Raw genomic sequence first — 19,801 nt, 5'->3', positions numbered from 1 at the left:
ATTTCTTTTGTATATGTGAAACTTTGAAAACCACAGTTTAAATGAAATAGTGATGGTCAAGAATTATCAATTCTTGGATAAGATAAAACTGGAATATAAGGTGATTTTTTTTCAGCACTGGGGATTGAACCCAGGACCTCAAGATAGTTAAGTAAGAGCTCTACTATAGAGCTACTTTCCTGCTGCCCATGTGATGTTTTCCTCTAGGTGGATATTGAGACAGAGAATGGCAACTTTGAGGTCAGCCTGAGAAAATTAGCAAAACAATGTCTCAAAAATAAATATTTTTAAAAGGGCTGGAGCTGTAGCTTCGTAGTAGAGCACTTGCCTAGAATGTGTAAGGCTGTGGGTTCAATTACTACTACTGGGGGAAAAAAAGCTAATTAACATACCTACCTCATACATTTAATTTTTATGGGGAGAATATAAATCTATTCCATAAAAATAGCTATTAGCAATTTTGAAACACAGTATATTACTATTAACTACACCCAGAAATAGTAACAATTATTATTTGTCAATTAAAATTTACAGCAAAAATAAATAGAATTACTTCCCTTTGAACATCAAAGTAGGAGGATTTATACTACCAGCTCTCAAGCCTTAATTAAAAACTACAGTTATAAGAACTATGTGATACTTGCGGTACTAATATAAGACAAATAGATTAATAAAATAGATTTTACACCTATAAAGACTCATATAATTGTCAACAGTATATCTGTCATAGGAATGACACTATAAAGCAGTAAAAAAAAAGAAGAGATTTTCCCAAGTATAAAAGACAAAAATCATAAAGCTTCTACTCTAAAATATAGGTATGTTCATTGGCTCAGGGTAGGGATGGATTTTTTCCATAGAAATCTTGCAAGTGCTTTATTAGATTTATATCCAGGTACCTGATAGTTTAAAGTGTAATATCTTTTAAAATTTCATTTCCTTTGGGTGCACTGGTGCATGCCTGTAATTGCAACAACTCAGGAGGCTGGGCAAGAGAATCCAAGTTGGGAGTCACCCTTAGCAGCTTAGTGAGGCCTTAACCAACCTACATGATTCTGTCCCAAAATAAAAAATAAAACAGCTGCATGTGGTTCAGTGATAGAGCACCCCTGGGTTCAATTCCAAGTATCCCCCCAACAAAAACAAAAACCTCCAAAACCCAAACCCAAAACAAACTGAAATTTTAAAAAATTTATTTCCAGCTGATTTTTCCAGTTGAATGTTTATATATATTGCCTCTGTCATTGTTTATATGATTTTTTTAAAATTAGAATTGATGTCAAATGTTGTATGCATGTGCGAGTTTTTTCTCTTGCAAGAATTAATGTATTGAATGACATTTGTGGTTTTCCTTCGGCAAATGAACCTGTATTTTCTTGGAGAGACACATTTGATCATAATTAGATCACAATTTATAATTCATTCTATATATTCCTTGATTTACTTTGTTAAGTTTAAAAAAATTCTTGCATTTAAGTTTCAGAGTGATACTTCCATATCCTTGTTTTTCTTCCTGATTTATTTCTTTGCCAGTAGTATTCAATTTATGGTAGTTTCTTAAATAATATAAAAGTGGCATCTCCTTCTATATGCAAAGATTTATATACTCTTTGAATATTTCTCACTTGAACATAGAACTTACTATTGAAATTATCTGTACCTAGAGTTTTATTGGTGGGAATGCTTCTGATTACTAATTCAGTTTCCTTAGTGGTCAAAGGACTGTTCAGAGCTTTATTTCCTCTTGTGTCAGTTATAGCAGGTGACATTTTTCAGAGTATATTCCCAATTAATCTAAACTCTTGGCTACATGTTAGCATTTTCTACATTCTAGTGACATTCCCCTTTTAATCATTTTTATAGGGGGAGCATACATTGAACTCAGGGGCACTTGACCACTGAGCCACACAGCCAGCCCTATTTTGTATTTTATTTAGAGACAGGGTCTCACTGATTTGCTTGGTGCCTCACTTCTGTTGAGGCTGGCTTTGAACTTGTGATCCTCCTGCCTCAGCTTCCCAGGCCACTGAGATTACAGGCATGCACCACCACACCGACCAATTCTTCTTCTTTTGTTTTTCATTTTAAAAAATCATTTATTTTTTAGCAGGTGATTCTTTACACCGGAACAAAATATAATTTTGTATAAAATTCTAAAATTGAGCCTTGTAAATTCTTGATATCATTTTTTCTTCCTGTGTCTTTTTTTTCTGGTTCAACTGCACTAGAGGTTATCATTATTATTGATTATTTCAAAAAACCCACTTTTAGCTTTCTTGAGCCTGTTTTCTACATTTATTTAAAAAAATCTTGATTGTATAAACAATTAAAATAATAAGGTCTTCTAGGGCTGGAGTTGTGGCTCAGTAGTAGAGTGCTTGCCTAGCAAGTATGAGGCATTGGGTTTGATCCTCAGCACCACATAAATAAATAAATAAATAAATAAATAAATAAAATAAAGACATTGTGTCTATCTACAACTAAAAAATAAAAAAATAAAAATTTAGGCCTCTAATGTTTGAAACCTGATAAAATGGCATATAATTCGAAGGAGATTAAATGAGTTAAAAAATAGATCTTGTCATTAGGGCTGGGGATATGGCTCAGTTGGTAGAGTGCTTGCCTAGTATGTACAAGTCCCTGGGTTCAATCCCCAGCACCACCATCCAAAAAAAAATCTTTGCATTGTTCCAGTTCTTTGAGATTATAGCATGTCTGACTTATAAATATGTGTTAAACCATACATGTGTATTTCATCACTTTTCCATAAGTATGTTATATTCACATTTATAATGTTAAAATACAGAGATAAGTAGGAAAGAATATGAGCATTATTAGAGACAAAAACTATATTAGAACTTCCAAATTAAAAGAGGTAAGATAATAAGCATTCCTTTTTAGTAAATCACCAAAATCATGAAAATAAAAAAGGACAAAAAAGTAAAATAACCAGGGCTGGGTTGTGGTTCAGTGGTAGAGCACTCACCTGGTACATGCAAAGCCCTATGTTCAATCCTCAGCACCATATTAAAATAAGGGTATTGTGTCCAACTACAACTAAAAAAATAAATATTAAAAAAGTAAAATAACCAATAAACATGAAATAAAATATATAATACATATATAATGCATCACACTAACCATGAATGATCTAAATTCTACATTAAAAGAAAGGCATAATATTAAGTTTCAAAAGCAATATTGAGCTTCATCCTTTCATAAGAATGTACTTAATGTAATGAATAAGGTTGAAAATATAGGGGTTAATGAAAAGATATCCAAGTAAATTCTGATTTTAAAAATGTTTGTTGATATTAATAACAAACTCTTTGGAATTTAAAATTCAAAGAAACAAACAGAGTAGACAGACATTTTGCAATGATATACAATAATGTATGAACTTCTGTTTTATCCTACCATGATAAACAATAAGAAAACTGCATAAAGTATATAAAGGAACTGTTTTCAGACAATAGGTAAGGAAGGCTACAATCTTCAAGAGAGAATACAAATAAGATCAACCTTAAGATTGTCCTCATCACACTAGGCAATAGCAAGGGGGAAAAGTAAACAGCCCAGTGGCCTCACTGCACCAGCATAAAGAAATCAAAGCTAAGCAAGGCCCAGAAAAATAGAATTTGCAAAGAAGGATATAAGAAAATGAACTGAGAAAGAGCTCCACATATCTGCAGAGGGGTCTTCTACAAAATTTGTTTGAATAGTAGTAATGTGCATGTGCATTGGGTAAAACTCCACAAATCCAGGGAAACAATCACTTCAAATGAGTAAGCAGAATAATTCCTAGAACTCATTCAGGGCTGGAAATATTTTGCACTCCCATCAGTCAGAGAAAAGAGACTTCTTAAGACTTTACAGGGCATTAAGTGGTGTCCTAAGGCATTATTATGTTAAAAGCTGGTCAAATTAGTCTTATACTAAAAGCTATCCTAAATGTGCACTAACAAAGCTTAAAATGAAGCTTTGAAAGAAAAAAAAATTGTATCAAGAAACTCAACTTCACGTCAAATTAAGTTCAATGCTCTTGAAAGCAGAATTTCCCAGTAGCAACACTATTGATATTTTGATCTGGATAATTCTTTGTTATGTGGGATGTTTAGCAGCAATTATTGGATATTTAGCAGTATCTCTGGCCTCTATCACTAGGTGCTATAGCAATACCCTAGTTGTAAGTACTAAAATGTATCCAGGTATTTTCAGATTATCTACTGGGGTAGGAGCAAAATTGTCCCTGGTGGAGAACCATCACTTTAAAGGAAAACACACACATACACACACACACACACACACACACACACACACACACACTTCAGTACCTAACAATGTAAAATTCACCATGTCTGGCATCTAATCAAATATTACCTGCCATGCAAATCCACACAATCCACACAAAAAGAAAGATCAATCAAAAGAAGCAGAGAAAAACGTTCAAACAGGGAGACAAGAGTGTTAAAACATCTATAATAAATATACTTATATAATCAAGTATATAGATCAAAAGATGAATATTATGTGGAGATAAATAAAATGAAAGACCAAAGTGGAATCTCACAGAGATAAGAAATATACTGTCTGAATTTTTCAAAATATACTGGTTAGGATTAGAAGACATCACACTACAAAAGAAAAATTAGTGGAGTTGAAAATATACCAGTAAATGTATCTTAAATGAGGCACAGAGAGTGAAAAGACAAAGAAAACATCAGATGGTCCAACATAAGTGTAATTGGAGTCACAGAAAGGCAGAAAGGAAGAAAAAATATTTGAAGCAATATGGTTAAAATTTTCCCAAATTTGGTGAAAATGGTAAATCCACAGATCAAGAAAATCAACAAATCACAAATAGACTAAAATAAAGAAAATAAGACTAAAGAACATAATGATCAATTTGCAAAAATCAATGATAAAAATGACATTTGTTAAAAGGATAGTTTAAACTGACACTATAAGAAGTGATGGAGGGGAAAGAACAAAGGTAAAAACAATAGCAATCTTCTCATCAGAAACTATTCAAGCCAGGAGGCAAGGGAATGAATAACACCTTTCAAAAATTATCCTATATATCCAGTAAAAATACATCTTAAAAAATGAAAGTGCAATAAAAAATTTTCACAAATTTGAGTGAATTCAGTACCAATACACAAGAAGTATTAAAGAAAATTTTCAGGCAAAAGTAAAATGGCACCAATCTAGAAATTTATATTTAACAACAACAAAAAAAGAATGAATTTCAAAGCTATATTCCTATTCTGTAAAACCCCTAGTATATAGAGAACATTGAATATGTGTTTATTAAATAAATTTAATTAATGAATTATATATATGTGTATATTTATTTATTTATTTATTTATTTATTTATTTGTGGTGCTGGAGATAGAACTAAGGGCCTGGTGCATGTTAGTCCTGTGTTCTACCACTGAGCTTTACCCCTAGCCCAGTGAATTTCAATACAGAGGTTAGAAAGACTTTTCAAACTAACCTTCAAACTTTAAAATGCATAAAATAAAAATTAGACATGTTTGACTATATGAATTTTGAACACTTTTATATTGCAAAATATTCTATAAACAAATCAGTAGAAATGACACTGGAGAAAAGTACATTTGTGATGCACTTAGCAGATAAATAGGTAATATTTATGTTGTCCAAAGAATTTTCCCAAATTAAGAACCACATTTTTTTCATATGTGAAAATGGGTAAAGAGTTTTATTGATAAATCAAAGACAATAAAGTCCAAAACAAAATAACATAAAATTCTCAATTCCACTGGTGACATATAGGAATTTAAAATTAAAATAACAGATATTTCTGTTTGTATATAAAGTATATTGACACCCAATTCAAGTCTTCATACTTGTACTTTGTACAATGATGTCCATCACATTCCACCATCCTTGTTAATCCCCTGCTCCCTCCCTTTCTCTCCCACCCCTCTTCCCTATCTAGAATTCATCTATTCCTCCCATTCTCTCCCTCCCAATTCCACTATGAGTAACCTCCCTATATCAGAGAAAACATTCGGTATTTGTTTGGGGGGGATTTGCTGACTTCATACTTAGCATTACAAAAAGTGTGGTATTTATGTGTATTAAGAATTGTAATGAAAAAAAAAAGAATTGTAATGCAAAAAACAAAAGTTACCTCAGATTAAGTAGAGAGAAATGAAAGGAGGGGAAGGCAGGGGATGTGGGGATAAGAAAAATAGTAGAATGAAACAGACATTATTACTGCATGTATGTAGGTGACTGTATGACTAATGTGATTCTACAATATGTATACTCAGAAAAATGAGAAATTATATCCATCTATGTATGATACATCAAAGTATATAAGTGCATTCTACTGTCATGTATAACTAATTAAAACAAATAATAAAATATTTGTTTGATATTTCAGACTGATCACAACAACAGAAAGTAAATCCTCTATTGCTTCTGGAGATAAGATGAAAAGAATGCTCTTAACTGTTTGGTGGAAATTTCAAGTGAAGGACCTCAAGACCCCAGGCCCAACATTAGGTGACCTAACCCCTAAGCCTCAAAGCTGCAAGATGCTCCCTCACCCAACCCCTCCAGCAGCACATAGCACCTCAGGTGTTGCACAATGTTACCACAAGATGTTCCATGTAGATAACCCTAACGGGCCCCCTACCACAAGATGTTCCTTTTAGACAGCCCTACCGGTTAAACTTGAGAACTAGGTTTCAAAACAGGAACTGAAAGGACAGAATGCAATGTTATGGTTTTTCCAAGAACAAAAAGTTGAAAAACAAGCTTACCCCCTAGGTGACTCAACTGCTGGGTTCAGAGGGACCAATAGAAAGGCTGTTGCTGTGCTAAGCTAAGAACTAACCCACCTGTTCCCTACAAAAGATCTGTACCCCAAAGCCCGGTGTGCCAGTTCACCGAAGCTCCGGCTGAGGTTTCGCTGAGCACCCGCAGGCGCCTGTGTGAGAATAAACGCCTCCTGCTTTTGCAGCCAGTGTCTCGTGTGGTTCATTCCGGGTTTGGGATCGGTGGATCTTTCACAAGTACTACAAAATTTTTGGAAAACTGCCACAGTCTGGCTGGGCACAAATCAGGAGCCACTGAAGCAGGAACAAACTTTATTTTTAAACTGCAGGAAAACACTTCACACAGCTCCCGGGGAATCCTCCCAAACGCCACCAGGCTTGTCCAGGAACCCCCAGCCGGAAATATCTCTCCTGGAAATCCCTCCTCCTGCACTTCCCCAACCAATGGGAACTCTCGGGGAATCCCCAGAAATCCCCAGGAGAACAAGAACTCAAAAGTTGCGGCAGAGGCGATAGTAACGCCTTGCCTGTCAATCAATACTGTTGGCAAAATGCCAGGGGCCATACAGACTCGGCAGTGGCTCTCAGCAGAAAACCACCTATTAACATACTTCAAAATTAAAATTATTGATACTCTTTGGTGATCAATTCCACTGTGAGAATCAAGTATCAGTTTTTAGGAAATACATAAAATGATAGTACAACATGTTCTTTGTAAAAGAACACTAAAAACAAAGTGTTTGCTCATCCCCAGGTGAATAACTGAATGTGTAGTGATATGTCCACACTATCATTACCACACAGCTATTAATAGTATCATATTTGCAAAACCAAATGCCAAATGTTTTCTCTGATATAAGGATGCTGATTCATAATGGGCTTGGGGCGGGGAGCATGGGTGAATTAGACTGTTAAGAGTCTGTAAACAAGTCAAAATAACACCTGGCATTTTGCCAGGGGAATGTTAAAGTTCGTAAACAAGTCTGGATGGTGCCTGGCAAAATGTCAGAGGGAGTGGTTTGAGAAGTAACAAAACCGAGCCATTAGGTGTAGAGATTCCTGATTGGTTGACTGATGTATCTAGTTTATGCTAATTAGATAAGCTGTGTGGAATGTATAAATACTGCTCCTGTCCTGCAATAAACGGCTCCTACTCCTGCTGTATCAACGTACACAAGTTATTCGTCACCCCCCCCCTGATTATTCTGCTGCAGCTGGACTGCGGCAGATGGTGGCCCGTTACGGGGAGCCCCGGGACACTCGGGGGTAAGTGACAAAAAAAAAGCTGCCCGTCCATAGATAGGACGGGGGCAATCTGCTCATCCCTAGGCAGATAGGGCGAGAGGAAAAATGGTCATTTCGAGAAAATGGAGAAGATTGATACAGTATGTTTGTGTCTTGTTTTGTCTAAGTGTATTGTATTGTCTTTATGATGAAAATATGGAAGGGGTGAGAAGTAAATTNGGAATGTATAAATACTGCTCCTGTCCTGCAATAAACGGCTCCTACTCCTGCTGTATCAACGTACACAAGTTATTCGTCACCCCCCGGTTATTTTGCTGCAGCCAGCCGGACTGCGGCATTAGACAACTCTAGATAGAGCAAAGGGGAGGGAGGGGAAGGGAGGGGGCATGGGGTTAGGAAAGTTGGTGGAATGAGATGTACATCACTACCCTACTTCCATGTATTAAGACACAAATGGTGTGACTCTACTGCCGCAGTCTGGCTGGGCACAAAATCACCAGCCACCACACAGCTTGTAGATCCAAACAGCAACTCTTTATTCCCGAACTCACACCAACCATCTACAAACACGTTCTGGGGAAATCCACGTTCTCTGCCCAAATCCACTCCCACTGGGCTTCTGTCTCCCAAAAAATACTGTCTGAATCCCGTGAGAACTCAAGGGGAACTCAGGCAGCAGGATACGCCCTATTCCCAGCAGGAATAATCTTAAACCTGGAACGCCCTAAACCCAATTATCCTAAACCGGGAACACCCTAATCCGCCCTGGTCCTTGAGCAAGGTCACCTACATGCAATGTCACTGCAAAATGTCCTATTTCCACGAGTCCTTCCACTAAGCAACATGGGGTACGCTGGCAAGGAAATTGTCATACCTACTTGGCTAATGGCTCCCAGCACTCTACTTTGTGTACAACCAGAGATATGAAAAATTGTGCTCTATACATGTAATATAAATTGTAATGCATTCTGCTGTCATACATAACTAATTAAAATAAAAGATTTCCCAAAAGTCTTGTGACAAAGAGATCTAAAATACATAACGTGTTAAATATTTAAAACTAAACAATAATAAAAAATCACTACATGAATGTAAATTCATGAATAATTATCTGAGTGCAAATAAAAATATGAAAGGAAAATCACAAGTAGCTTGTTATGGGATACCTGAGAGGGAAACATTGATGTGCCTAGAAGACAACAAAGGAGTGCCAAAAGAAATTATTTAAAAGAAAGAAAAATGAACTGTAAAATGAGGCATTTCCAAGAAAAGTTATGAAGCACTTTAAAATAATACATGTATGTAGGCATATGTGTAAATTAAATAAAAAGATTCAAAAATTTAAATTTTGATTAGCCTCATTAAAACAACATTTTAAAAAAATGCTTAAGTTCTCAAAACGTGGGATTTTTGTAAATGGTGAATACATAATAAATACAGAAAACTATTAACAGGACAACAAAACCAAATTATTTCAGTTTTGGACACTTCATTGTGGTGACTTCAGGTTTCACTATGAAGAATAATCCAACCTAAATGTCAATAACCAAATTGTTAAAGATGATAAAGAGCAGGGAAATTAAAATTAACCTAAGAAACAATCTCAAAATTGGGGTTAAAGATATTTTAAATGAACAACTGTCAAGAAGGCTAAAATATTTAGTTAAGACTATTTCTTAAGATGTTTGTATATATTTTAATATCTAAGGACAAAAAAAATTATCAGATTATCCAGGATTTACAAAAATTCTTTAACCAAAAATAAAAAGCAAATATGTAAAAAAAAAAAAAAAAAAAAAAAAAAAAAAAAAAAAAAAAANTCCAACCTAAATGTCAATAACCAAATTGTTAAAGATGATAAAGAGCAGGGAAATTAAAATTAACCTAAGAAACAATCATCAAAATTGGGGTTAAAGATATTTTAAATGAACAACTGTCAAGAAGGCTAAAATATTAGTTAAGACTATTTCATTAAGATGTTTGTATATATTTTAATATCTAAAGGACAAAAAAAAATTATAACAGCATTATCCAGGAATTTACTAAAAACTTACTTTAAACCAAAAATAAAAGCAATAATGTCAAAAAAAAAAAAAAAAAAAAAAGTCTATTCTTCAAAATAGGAACTTACCGCTTTCAAGAACTCTGCCTGCCCTTCTCTCTGGCATGTTTCCTCTGCAGAACCCAAAACTGGAGCAAGACCCGGGCTAAAGGCCATTAAGTCGGTCTTGGGTGGGACCTCTCCAGAACACACCCTCTGTCGCCTCTGTTTCGAGTAAGACCAGCTTCCCACCGCGCTGGAGCACACCAGCGTGGGCTTCCCACGGCCGCACTCGCCCTCAGTGGGCACCGCGGAGCAGCGAAATGCCATGTACAGCACCAGCGTGAGCACCAACAGGCTGGACACCGCGCAGATGGCTATGATCAGGTACACGTTGACATCCACCAGCGCCGCCTCTGGGCCAGAGGCACTGGTGGACGACCGCGAAGAGACCTTTGACACCTGACCACTCTCCACCAGTGACACCAGCACTGTGGCAGTGGCGGTCAGTGCTGGTTCGCCATGGTCCTTCACTAGCACCAGCAGTCGCTGGCGTGGCGCGTCCACCTCATCCAGGGCGCGCGTGATACTGATCTCACCAGTATACAGCCCTACACGGAACGGGCTGCGCACACTGCCCGCCAGCGTTTGCAGCTCATAAGATAACCACGCATTGTACCCCGAATCCGCATCAACAGCGCGCACCTTCGCCACCACTTGGCCCACATCCACTGACAGTGGCACCAGCTCGCTCATAGAGCCACCTGCCCGAGGAGGCAGCAGCGTGGGCGCGTTGTCATTCTCGTCCAATACAAACACCTGTAGCGTCACGTTGCTGCTCAGGGACGGCACGCCAGCGTCGCGCGCGGTCACCTGGAATTGCAGCAGCTCCAACTCCTCATGGTCCAAGGGCTGCAGCGCATACACCTTGCCGCTCTCTGCGTGCACTGACACGTAGCTCGACAGCGCACGCTCGCCCACCCGACGCTCAACCAGAGAGTAGGACACTAGCGCGTTCTCCCGCGCGTCCGCGTCCCGCGCGGACACTGTGAAGATGTGGAATCCCGGTGGGTTGTTCTCCTTCACGAACACGGTGTACTCGGTCTGCGTGAACGCTGGTGCATTGTCGTTCACGTCGGCCACCTCCACGGACACGCTGGCTGTGGCCGACAACGAAGGCGAGCCCCCGTCACGCGCTGTCACCACCAGCTTATAGTCAGATATAGTCTCACGATCCAGAACGCTGTCCAGCACCAGCGAATAATAATTCTTGAAGGTGGGCACCAGCTTAAAGGGGACATGGGGCGTCAGAAAGCAGGTGACCTGTCCGTTGGCACCAGAGTCACGGTCGGAAACGCTGATCAGGGCGATGACTGCACTAGGTTGTGTATCTTCTCTGATGGGAAGTGACAGAGTAGTGATGGTTACTTCAGGGGCATTATCGTTTATATCTAGTACTTCCACCAAAAGGGTACAATGACCCGTCATTGGAATATTCCCTTTGTCAACTGCCTCCACGGATATTTCATATAATTTCTTTTCTTCAAAATCCAGTTTTCCTTTTGTCCTAACTTCTCCATCGTTGGAATTTATGGTAAATGCATACACCACTGAGGGAGACACAGGCCTTCTAAAAGAGTAAACTATATCTCCATTAGTACCATCATCAGGATCTGTGGCATTTAGTTTAATCAGGAGTGTTCCATTAAGTGCATTCTCTAACACTTTAACTTTATAAACGAATTGATCAAATTCTGGAGCATTGTCATTCACATCCAGAATTATGATCAACAGCTGAACTGTGCCTGTCAGCTCTGGTTTACCTCCATCACTGGCTGTCAGTAATAAACTATGTTCCTGAATTGCCTCCCTGTCTAATGTTTTCCTTAACACAAGTGATAACGAAGACGTTTGTTCACGATTGTTTTGGTAATCCAAAGTGAAATAATCGTTGGGATCCAGTCGGTAGGTCAAGGCAGCGTTTGCGCCAATATCTGCATCCGAAGCGCCATCTAGTGGAAATCTGGTTTCTGGAGGTCTAGATTCTGCAATCATTATGCTTTTGTTATTTTCAGGGAACACCGGCGGGTTGTCATTAATATCTTTAACTTCCACCTCCACATGAAAAACCTGAAGTGGCCTGTCCACGATCACCTCCAGATGGATGCTACACTCTGCGCTCCGCCCGCACAGCTCCTCCCGGTCGATCCGAGAATTCACAAACAAAATGCCATTCTGCAGATTTACCTCCAGAAGGTCCCCGCGGTCCTTGGACGCCACCCGGAACAGGCGTGGCACCAATTCTGTTATCTCCAGCCCCAGGTCCTGCGCGATGCGGCCCACAAAGGTGCCGTGTTTTGCCTCCTCCGGGACAGAGTAGTGGAGCTGACCGCTCCCGGCCTCCCAGTCTGTGAGGAGCAGAAGCGAGAACAGAAGGTGCCGGGCTCCCGGGTCTCTTTGCAAGGAAAATAGCATGATACACGCATAAGGATTCATAGATATCTACAGTATATAGAATGCCTTACATAAAACTTCCTCTCAAGGATCCGTTTTATGAGCTTCTAGTGCGAGAGAATTCGCAACGGATTTCCCACTACCTGACGAATTTTCTGGAGGAAGATACGGTGCCTTTCTTCGCAGAAACATTCTCAGTAAAGAGCGACACCATGCGCATGAATGTGTAAGTGTAAGAATGACTAGGTCTTCATATTTTCCATTGATGTAGGGTATCGTTTTCCTCACATTTACCGACTTTTTCGCCGCAAATATGTAATTTGAGATTAAATATATACCTTTACAGAAACAGTAAATCGTTGTATGCTGCTCAGCATTGGATGTTATTTGACAGTTGGGTTGATGTGTTCAATTTTTCCACAAATTTGTTTCATGTGTAAAACCTCCATGGAGAACTTTTAAAGGGAGAATATTATACATTCATTTGAGAGCAATGGATCTCTGGTTCTCATATTCCTGAAGGCTTTGGTTGCAATTTCCTTTTCCTGCAATATTTTTCAAGGGACCTTCTCATACAATGGCCACTGATTCCAAATGGAAATATAACAATCACATAAGGGGGGAAAAAAGCAGATGAATGCGAAGGATATTGGTAAGTGATACACCAGATTTTGAATTATTTCACCATATTTATAAATTCATCCAAATATGACTGTGCCGTGTAGGTAAAATGTTTGTATATGAAAGAAAGTGTTTAGTCAAATGTGTGTGAGCTTGTGTGTGAGCGTAAATACACAGTAAACTCAAGACTATTTAAATACAACAACACTTTGAAGTTTTAAGTTCCCTTTGACAAAAACATGCTAAGAACTGTTGCGGCAGAGGCGGATAGTAATGCCTCGCCTGTCAATCAATACTGTTGGCAAAATGCCAGGGGCCATACAGACTCGGCCTTGGCTCTCAGCAAAGAACCAGCCTCCTGTGTATTTAATAGAATTTAAACTACAACCAATAGACTTACCTTCTTTTTCTTTTTTCCTCCCTTTCTCATTTCATCATCACTAAGAAAAAACTTACTACCATTTAAATTGATTCTGACTTTCCAAGTAAGTGACAATAGCAAGACAAAGGTGTTAAGACATCGTAAGCAAGGAAAAGAAGTGAATCTTTTTTTATCCATTGATATCATTACTAGGTCCAGGCCAAATAACACAATGAAAAATATATAATAGCTCTAATAAATATCTTTCTGATATTTATTTCTGTGCACAACTCTGTAGGACATGACATCTGGGTTGATTTCTGTACCTCTTTCCCCTCTTAAACTTTGTCTTACTCCTCTCTAACATTCTTTAGCATCCAACACACAATTAACTGTTCATTTTCTCTATTCTTCCTATTGACCTCAGTAAAAAGTAGTTATTTAATGATGATGACTATATTCTCTAGAAGTTTACTTACACATTTTCTACAGCTGGACCTCAAGTTAACTAATAAACTCTTCCTATTGCCTTCAGAAATTATTTTATATTGTCCTTCTCTCTTCACAATTCTCCACTCTATTCCTACTGCTTGACTTTTGGATAATTTTCCTATTAAGAGAGTGAACTCACTGCTCTCTTCTCATATCAACAATTTTCTTTGTAGTCTCTACTTTTCTCCCTATTAGTCACAGGAAAAAACTGTCCCCACTTTTTATGCTAACCCTATAATCTGAAAAATATTATTTTCCATTTTCATCTCCTTCATGTTTTTATCTTCACTTCATTCCCTTGCTTCCTGTTTTGTCTTTCGTATCACCTTCTTTACTTGCTTCTTTGCTCTCACACAAAAAAATTCTCAAATATCTCTAACTAAAATATGCATCAATTTATATATAAATAATTGTATTATATGTTTTTATTAAAACATATGTATATGAACATATATACTTAAACATGCTACTTCTGGGGGAAAAAACTTTTGTTTATCTCCTTTCCTTCACCTCTAATTTCTAACATTTAGTTGAAGTTTGATCTCAGCTGCCTATCTATTCTCCCTGAGATTTTAGGCCTACTATAGTTGGGTGAATGGTGGTTCCTCAAAAAGATATACCCACATCTTAAGACTCAGAACTTTTGAATATTACTTTATAGGCAAATGATGTAATTAAATTAAGAATCTTGCAAGGAGACATTTATCCTGGAGTATACAGGTGGGCCCTAAGTGCAATCACATGTACACAGAGAATACATGGAGAAGAGGAGGAAGCTATGTGACCATGGAGATAGAGATTGGAATGATGCAGCCACAAGCTAAGGAATGGCACCACCCATGAGAAACTTAAAGAAGCAAAGAACAGATATATTCCCTAGATGTATTCCCTTAGAGCTTCCAGAGGGAATACAGCCCTGCTAACACCTTTATTTTGGACTTCAGATCTCCAAAACTGAAAGTGAATAGATTTTTGTTGTGTACCATCCAGTCATTTCTTATAGCAGCTCCAGGAACTAACACAACTATCCACCTAAATTGTTTTCTTGGAATTATTATTTTTAAAATGTTTCAGTTTCTCTCTTGGTGATTTTATCCTTTCAAGGATTTATATTTTTCCCTCAGGCATTTATTCTATAATCTCCTCTGAATTCTAGATCCATACTTCCAGCCATAGTAGTGTTCTCTTGAAACCTCAAAAATACCATTTTCTTAAATGTTCCTCTCCATTCCTTACATGACCAAACATACATGAACTGTTTTACCAACTCTGTTTTGCATATTTTTTTAGAGCAATCACATCCTCCCTGTTGACCAAATTGAAAAGGGAGGGGGTGTTATCTTCAACTTTTATCTTTCTCATCATTTATACTGAGTCATCAATCATCTGGCTGCTTCTACCTTGCTACCATATGCATGGTTCTTTCCTTCCACTTCCACTCCTGGCAATTAAACTTGCACATGCTAGAGCCTGGCACATGCTAGGCAAATCCTCTACAGCTACATCTTATATTCCCAATTCCAGTACATGGTTCTTTTGATTCATTTCTACTGTCATAATTTAAGCCTTCAGAGAAATTAGAATGGGGATCAAGGAGGCTATTTTAATGGCCCTAGTACATAAGGAAAAATTAAGGAATCAAGTTTAATGAGTTTAGGAATTCTTTTAATTATTTTTGTAATTTGCCTGAAATCCTAAATTTATGACCAAATTAAAAAATAAATTTAAGAGTTATCAAACACCTGGTCAGTTTTTAATTTAACATACTATTATTTTCAATGCTAATAACTCATAGATAGCAAGAAAAAGGAGAGAATGTGCTGAGAGCCACTGCCGAGTCTGTATGGCCCCTGGCATTTTGCCAACAGTATTGATTGACAGAGGAGGCATTACTATCCGCCTCTGCCCCAACTTTTGAGTTCTCGCACTATTTTTGAGTTCTCCTGGGGATTTCTGGGGATTCCCCGAGAGTTCCCATTGGTTGGGGAAGTGCAGGAGGAGGGATTTCCGGGAGAGATATTTCCGGCTGGGGGTTCCTGGAGGAGCCAGGTGGCTTAGGGAGGATTCCCCCGGAGCTGTGTGAAGTGTTTTCCTGCAGTTCAAAAATAAAGTTTGTTCCTGCTTCAGTGGCTCCTGATTTGTTCCCAGCCAGACTGCGGCAAGAATGGAAATTTTCAGATGTGGTGATCTATGGTCTTCATTATATCTATGTAACTCATTCCCTAAAGTAATGTTGAATAACACATGAATGTTCAAAATAAGAATGACTAAGAAAAAGATCTTGACTTTCAGCTTGAGATGGATACATATGTACAGTCAAAGGTTTTCTAACTTTAATGATATTTACATCTATCAAAATTGCTTATGGCAAATCAAATTTTCAAACAAAAAACTAAAGAGTTATATACAATTCTATACAAAGTTCATATCTACTAATTTGGAATGAAGAAAGTGACATATAATTGTGAAAATTTTTGTAAATCAACATCAGAATTTGGGACATATGAGCTTCTCTCATTTAGAGTTCATTAAGGTCAGCAGAAGCAAAATAATCCATGTAAATTGTATAGAAAAGTTCATTATTTTTCTTTCTACATTTCTTCATATTCTCTTATCTTGAGATAATTGTTAATTAAATATGTTGTTTCTGAAAATAAGTAAAGATGTACACAGTTGTTACTGAATGTAGAAATGAAAAAATAGAAGGAAAAGTGTTTCAGCTGAGAACCTCTTAATTAGCAGACAACTTGCTATAAATTTTTGATAATTTATAAAAACTGCTTGATTGCTTTTAAACTTCAGTACTCTCTATGAACTTCAATAGGGCTTCCATTATCTTCCAATGATGCATGTAATGTTAGATGATACATGGAAATTATATATGATGATACATGAAAATTATGTGAAACTAAAGCAAACAAGTGATAAGTGGTTTAAGATTTAAGAAAAGAATGATCAGACCAGAGAACAGTAGACATTTCCTGGTTTACGGGATAACATTGTGAAGAAAAGAATAACAAAAAGAGGATATGGTTATAACCTAAAATCAAGTTATTACAGGGAAACATACACATAATTGATATCAATAACTTACTTCCCTGGAAGAATTTAAACAATCTTCTTGAGATGGCTGAAGACTGGAACTGAAGGCTAAGAGGTCAGTCTTAGGTGATCCTCTCCAGAACACACCCTCTGCCTACTGTGAGTACCACCCGACCTCCACCTCGAAAAAGCACATCCTCGTGCACTATCCAAGCCCGCATGCGCGCTGGGCAGGCTCTACCAAGCACCGCAGGGCGGCAAACAACAGCAGCTTGAGCACAAAGAAGCTGGACGCCACGTAGACTGTAATAATCAAGTACTCCTTGACATCTACCACCACCATCTTCTGGTCTGCAGCACCTGCCGGTCCCTTGGCTCCTGACTGTTCTCCAGGAGAGGCACAAGCACGGAGGTAGTGGCCGTCAGTGGGGACTCGCCATTGTCCTTCACTAGCACCAAAAGGCGCTTGTTTGGCGCGTCTGCTTAGTCCAGGGCGCGCCTTGTGCTAATCTCGCCAGTATACAGCCCCGCGCGGAACGGGCTTTGCGCGACACCAGTCGCCGGCAGCAGCTCATAAGATAGTCACGCATTGCATCCTGAATCAGGGTCACTGCACGTACTTCGCTACCACGTAGCCAGCATCCATTGATCGAGGCACACGCTGACTCACTGTGCCACCTGGGATGCCCGCCCCTGACTTCGCAGGGAGCGAGCACTGTCATTTTCATTCAATTCGAATACTTGCAACGTCACTTTGCTGACCAGGGGCTGCAAGCCAGGGTCCTGCGCGTTCACCTGAAACTACAACAGCTCAAGCTCTTCATGGTCCAGAGGCTGCAGCGCACCCCACTGTCGCTCTCCGCGTGCACTGACCCGTAGCTCCACAGCATACGGTCGCCCACCCACCAGCGAATACGACAGCCTTGCGTTCTCATGTGCGTCCGTAGCCGGTGGGTTGTTCTCCTTCACCAACACCGCGTACTCAAGTTGCGCAAAAGTCGGTGCATTGTAGTTCATGTCCGCCACCTTCACGAACACCCTGGTGGTAACCCACATTGAAGGCGAGCTCTCATCCCTTGCAGTAACCACGACTTTATAGGCAGATATGGTCCAAGGCACTGTCCAGAACCAGGGAATAGTAATTTTCGAATGTAGACACCAGCTTGAAGGGTATGTAGGATGACAAGGAGCAGGTGACCTGTCTGTTGGCCCCAGAGTCAAGGTCAGACCCGCTAATCCCCCACTTGGGCATCCTCTCTCACAGGGAGTGATAGTGAAGTAACCATTTTCTCAGGAATATTGTCATTCAGGTACAGAACCTCCACCAGGACCAAGCTGTGACCTACCATGGAAGGAATCCCTTTTCAATGGCGTTAACCTGAATTTCATAAGCATTATTCTCTTCAAAATCTAGTTCCCTGTGGATTTTAATTTCACCTGTACCTGGATTAATTGAAAACTTGCAGTTCTCACTCACTGGCAAAATCATTCTGATTTCACAGGAAATTTCCCCATTCAGGCCTTCGTCCAGATCCAAAGCATTTAGTTGAATTATTCTAGTGTTGTTTCTGACATTTTCAAAGAATACTGCTTTATAACCAGGCTTATCAAACTCTGGAGTGTTGGCATCACATTCAGGATGGTTATTCCAATCTGAACAATCCTGTTAGCTCCGGTTTACCACCATCAATGACCATCAGCAATAAATTAAGTTCGAGGGTTTCCTCTCTGTACAATAACTTCGGAAGAATTAACTCAGGCAATGTGCTTTTATCTTTGCTGTTGCTGTTGTTGTTTGAAGTGCAAAATGCTCCTTTAAACTTAATGTATAAGTTAGGAGAGAGTTTATGCCAAAATCTGCATCAGAAGAGCCTTCTAGAAGAAACTGTGTCCAGAGGTGCAGGTTCAGACCTTATGCTGTTTTTCTCTGAGCGCTGGAGGGTTGTCATTACTGTCCTTCACCTTCACCTCCACATGGAAAACCTGCAGCGGTCTGTCCACGATCACCTCAGGGTGGATGCTACACTCCGCACTCCCCCTGCACAGTTCCTCCCGGTGGATCCGAGAATTCACAAACAAAATGCCATTCTGCAGATTTAGCTTTAGAAGGTCCCTGCTATCCTTGGACCCCACCCGGAACAGGCGTGGCACCAATTCTGTTATTTCCAGCCCCAGGTCCTGCGTGATGCCGCCCACGAAGGTGCGGTGCTTGGCCTCCTCTGCGACTGAGTAGTGAAGCTGACCGGTTCCCCCTTCCCTGGCTGCCAGGAGTAAAAGCGAGAGCAGCAATTGCAGGAATCAGTCCTCCACTCTATAAACACCATTGCAGACAGTGAAGGCCGTTTTAAAGGAGAGCATACATGAGATTTTTATGACCCTTTATGTACCTATTTAATAATTCCTGACCTGCGTTCCAGTCAATATGGAGTTGACCCTATATGTGAATGGTTGGTAACTATGTGCACAGACAGAATTTTCCTTCTTCACCTTTTGAGTGTATAGCGACATATGTGACTGATTATGTAAATACAAGAAAAAGAAGAGAGGTTCTTTGGGGTTAGCCATTTCTTGGTCTCTCTAAATTCTATTTTGGATCATTTCATGGATCATTTGTGAATGATCCTATCTAGTTAACCTATATGTTATTAGCAACGAAACAAAAATGCCTATGTTGTAGTTTGAAAACATTTTCTGCTTCAAAGTTTATCATTAAAATAACCTTTGATATATAT

At 38.9% G+C, this 19,801-nt stretch overlaps 4 protein-coding genes and 1 pseudogene across 4 annotated transcripts in view; all 5 read right to left on the bottom strand.

Moving 5' to 3' along the window:
* The window catches only part of LOC107141808 (protocadherin alpha-3), a 200,234-nt gene that overhangs the window by 116,888 nt on the left and 63,545 nt on the right, over positions 1-19,801 (bottom strand).
* Positions 1-19,801, bottom strand: part of LOC107152150 (protocadherin alpha-8-like) — a 137,123-nt gene that overhangs the window by 90,814 nt on the left and 26,508 nt on the right.
* The window catches only part of LOC107152264 (protocadherin alpha-9-like), a 133,730-nt gene that overhangs the window by 90,815 nt on the left and 23,114 nt on the right, over positions 1-19,801 (bottom strand).
* LOC107141820 (protocadherin alpha-13-like) lies at positions 10,166-12,816 on the bottom strand. Its single transcript, XM_015485077.2, has one exon. The coding sequence runs from the start codon at positions 12,593-12,595 to the stop codon at positions 10,166-10,168; it is 2,430 nt and encodes an 809-aa protein (XP_015340563.1). The 5' UTR covers positions 12,596-12,816.
* Positions 16,681-19,367, bottom strand: LOC107152548 (annotated as a pseudogene).

Source organism: Marmota marmota, unplaced genomic scaffold, assembly GCF_001458135.2.
Source record: "Marmota marmota marmota unplaced genomic scaffold, marMar, whole genome shotgun sequence".
NCBI classification, from domain to species: domain Eukaryota; kingdom Metazoa; phylum Chordata; class Mammalia; order Rodentia; family Sciuridae; genus Marmota; species Marmota marmota.
Note: the sequence above shows the minus strand (reverse complement) of the source record. Positions and strands in the feature narration are given on the sequence as shown.

Bases quoted from the DNA above. Each gene is read 5' to 3' on its own strand.
- LOC107141820 (XM_015485077.2), bottom strand. From the start codon at position 12,595: ATGAATCCTTATGCGTGTATCATGCTATTTTCCTTGCAAAGAGACCCG.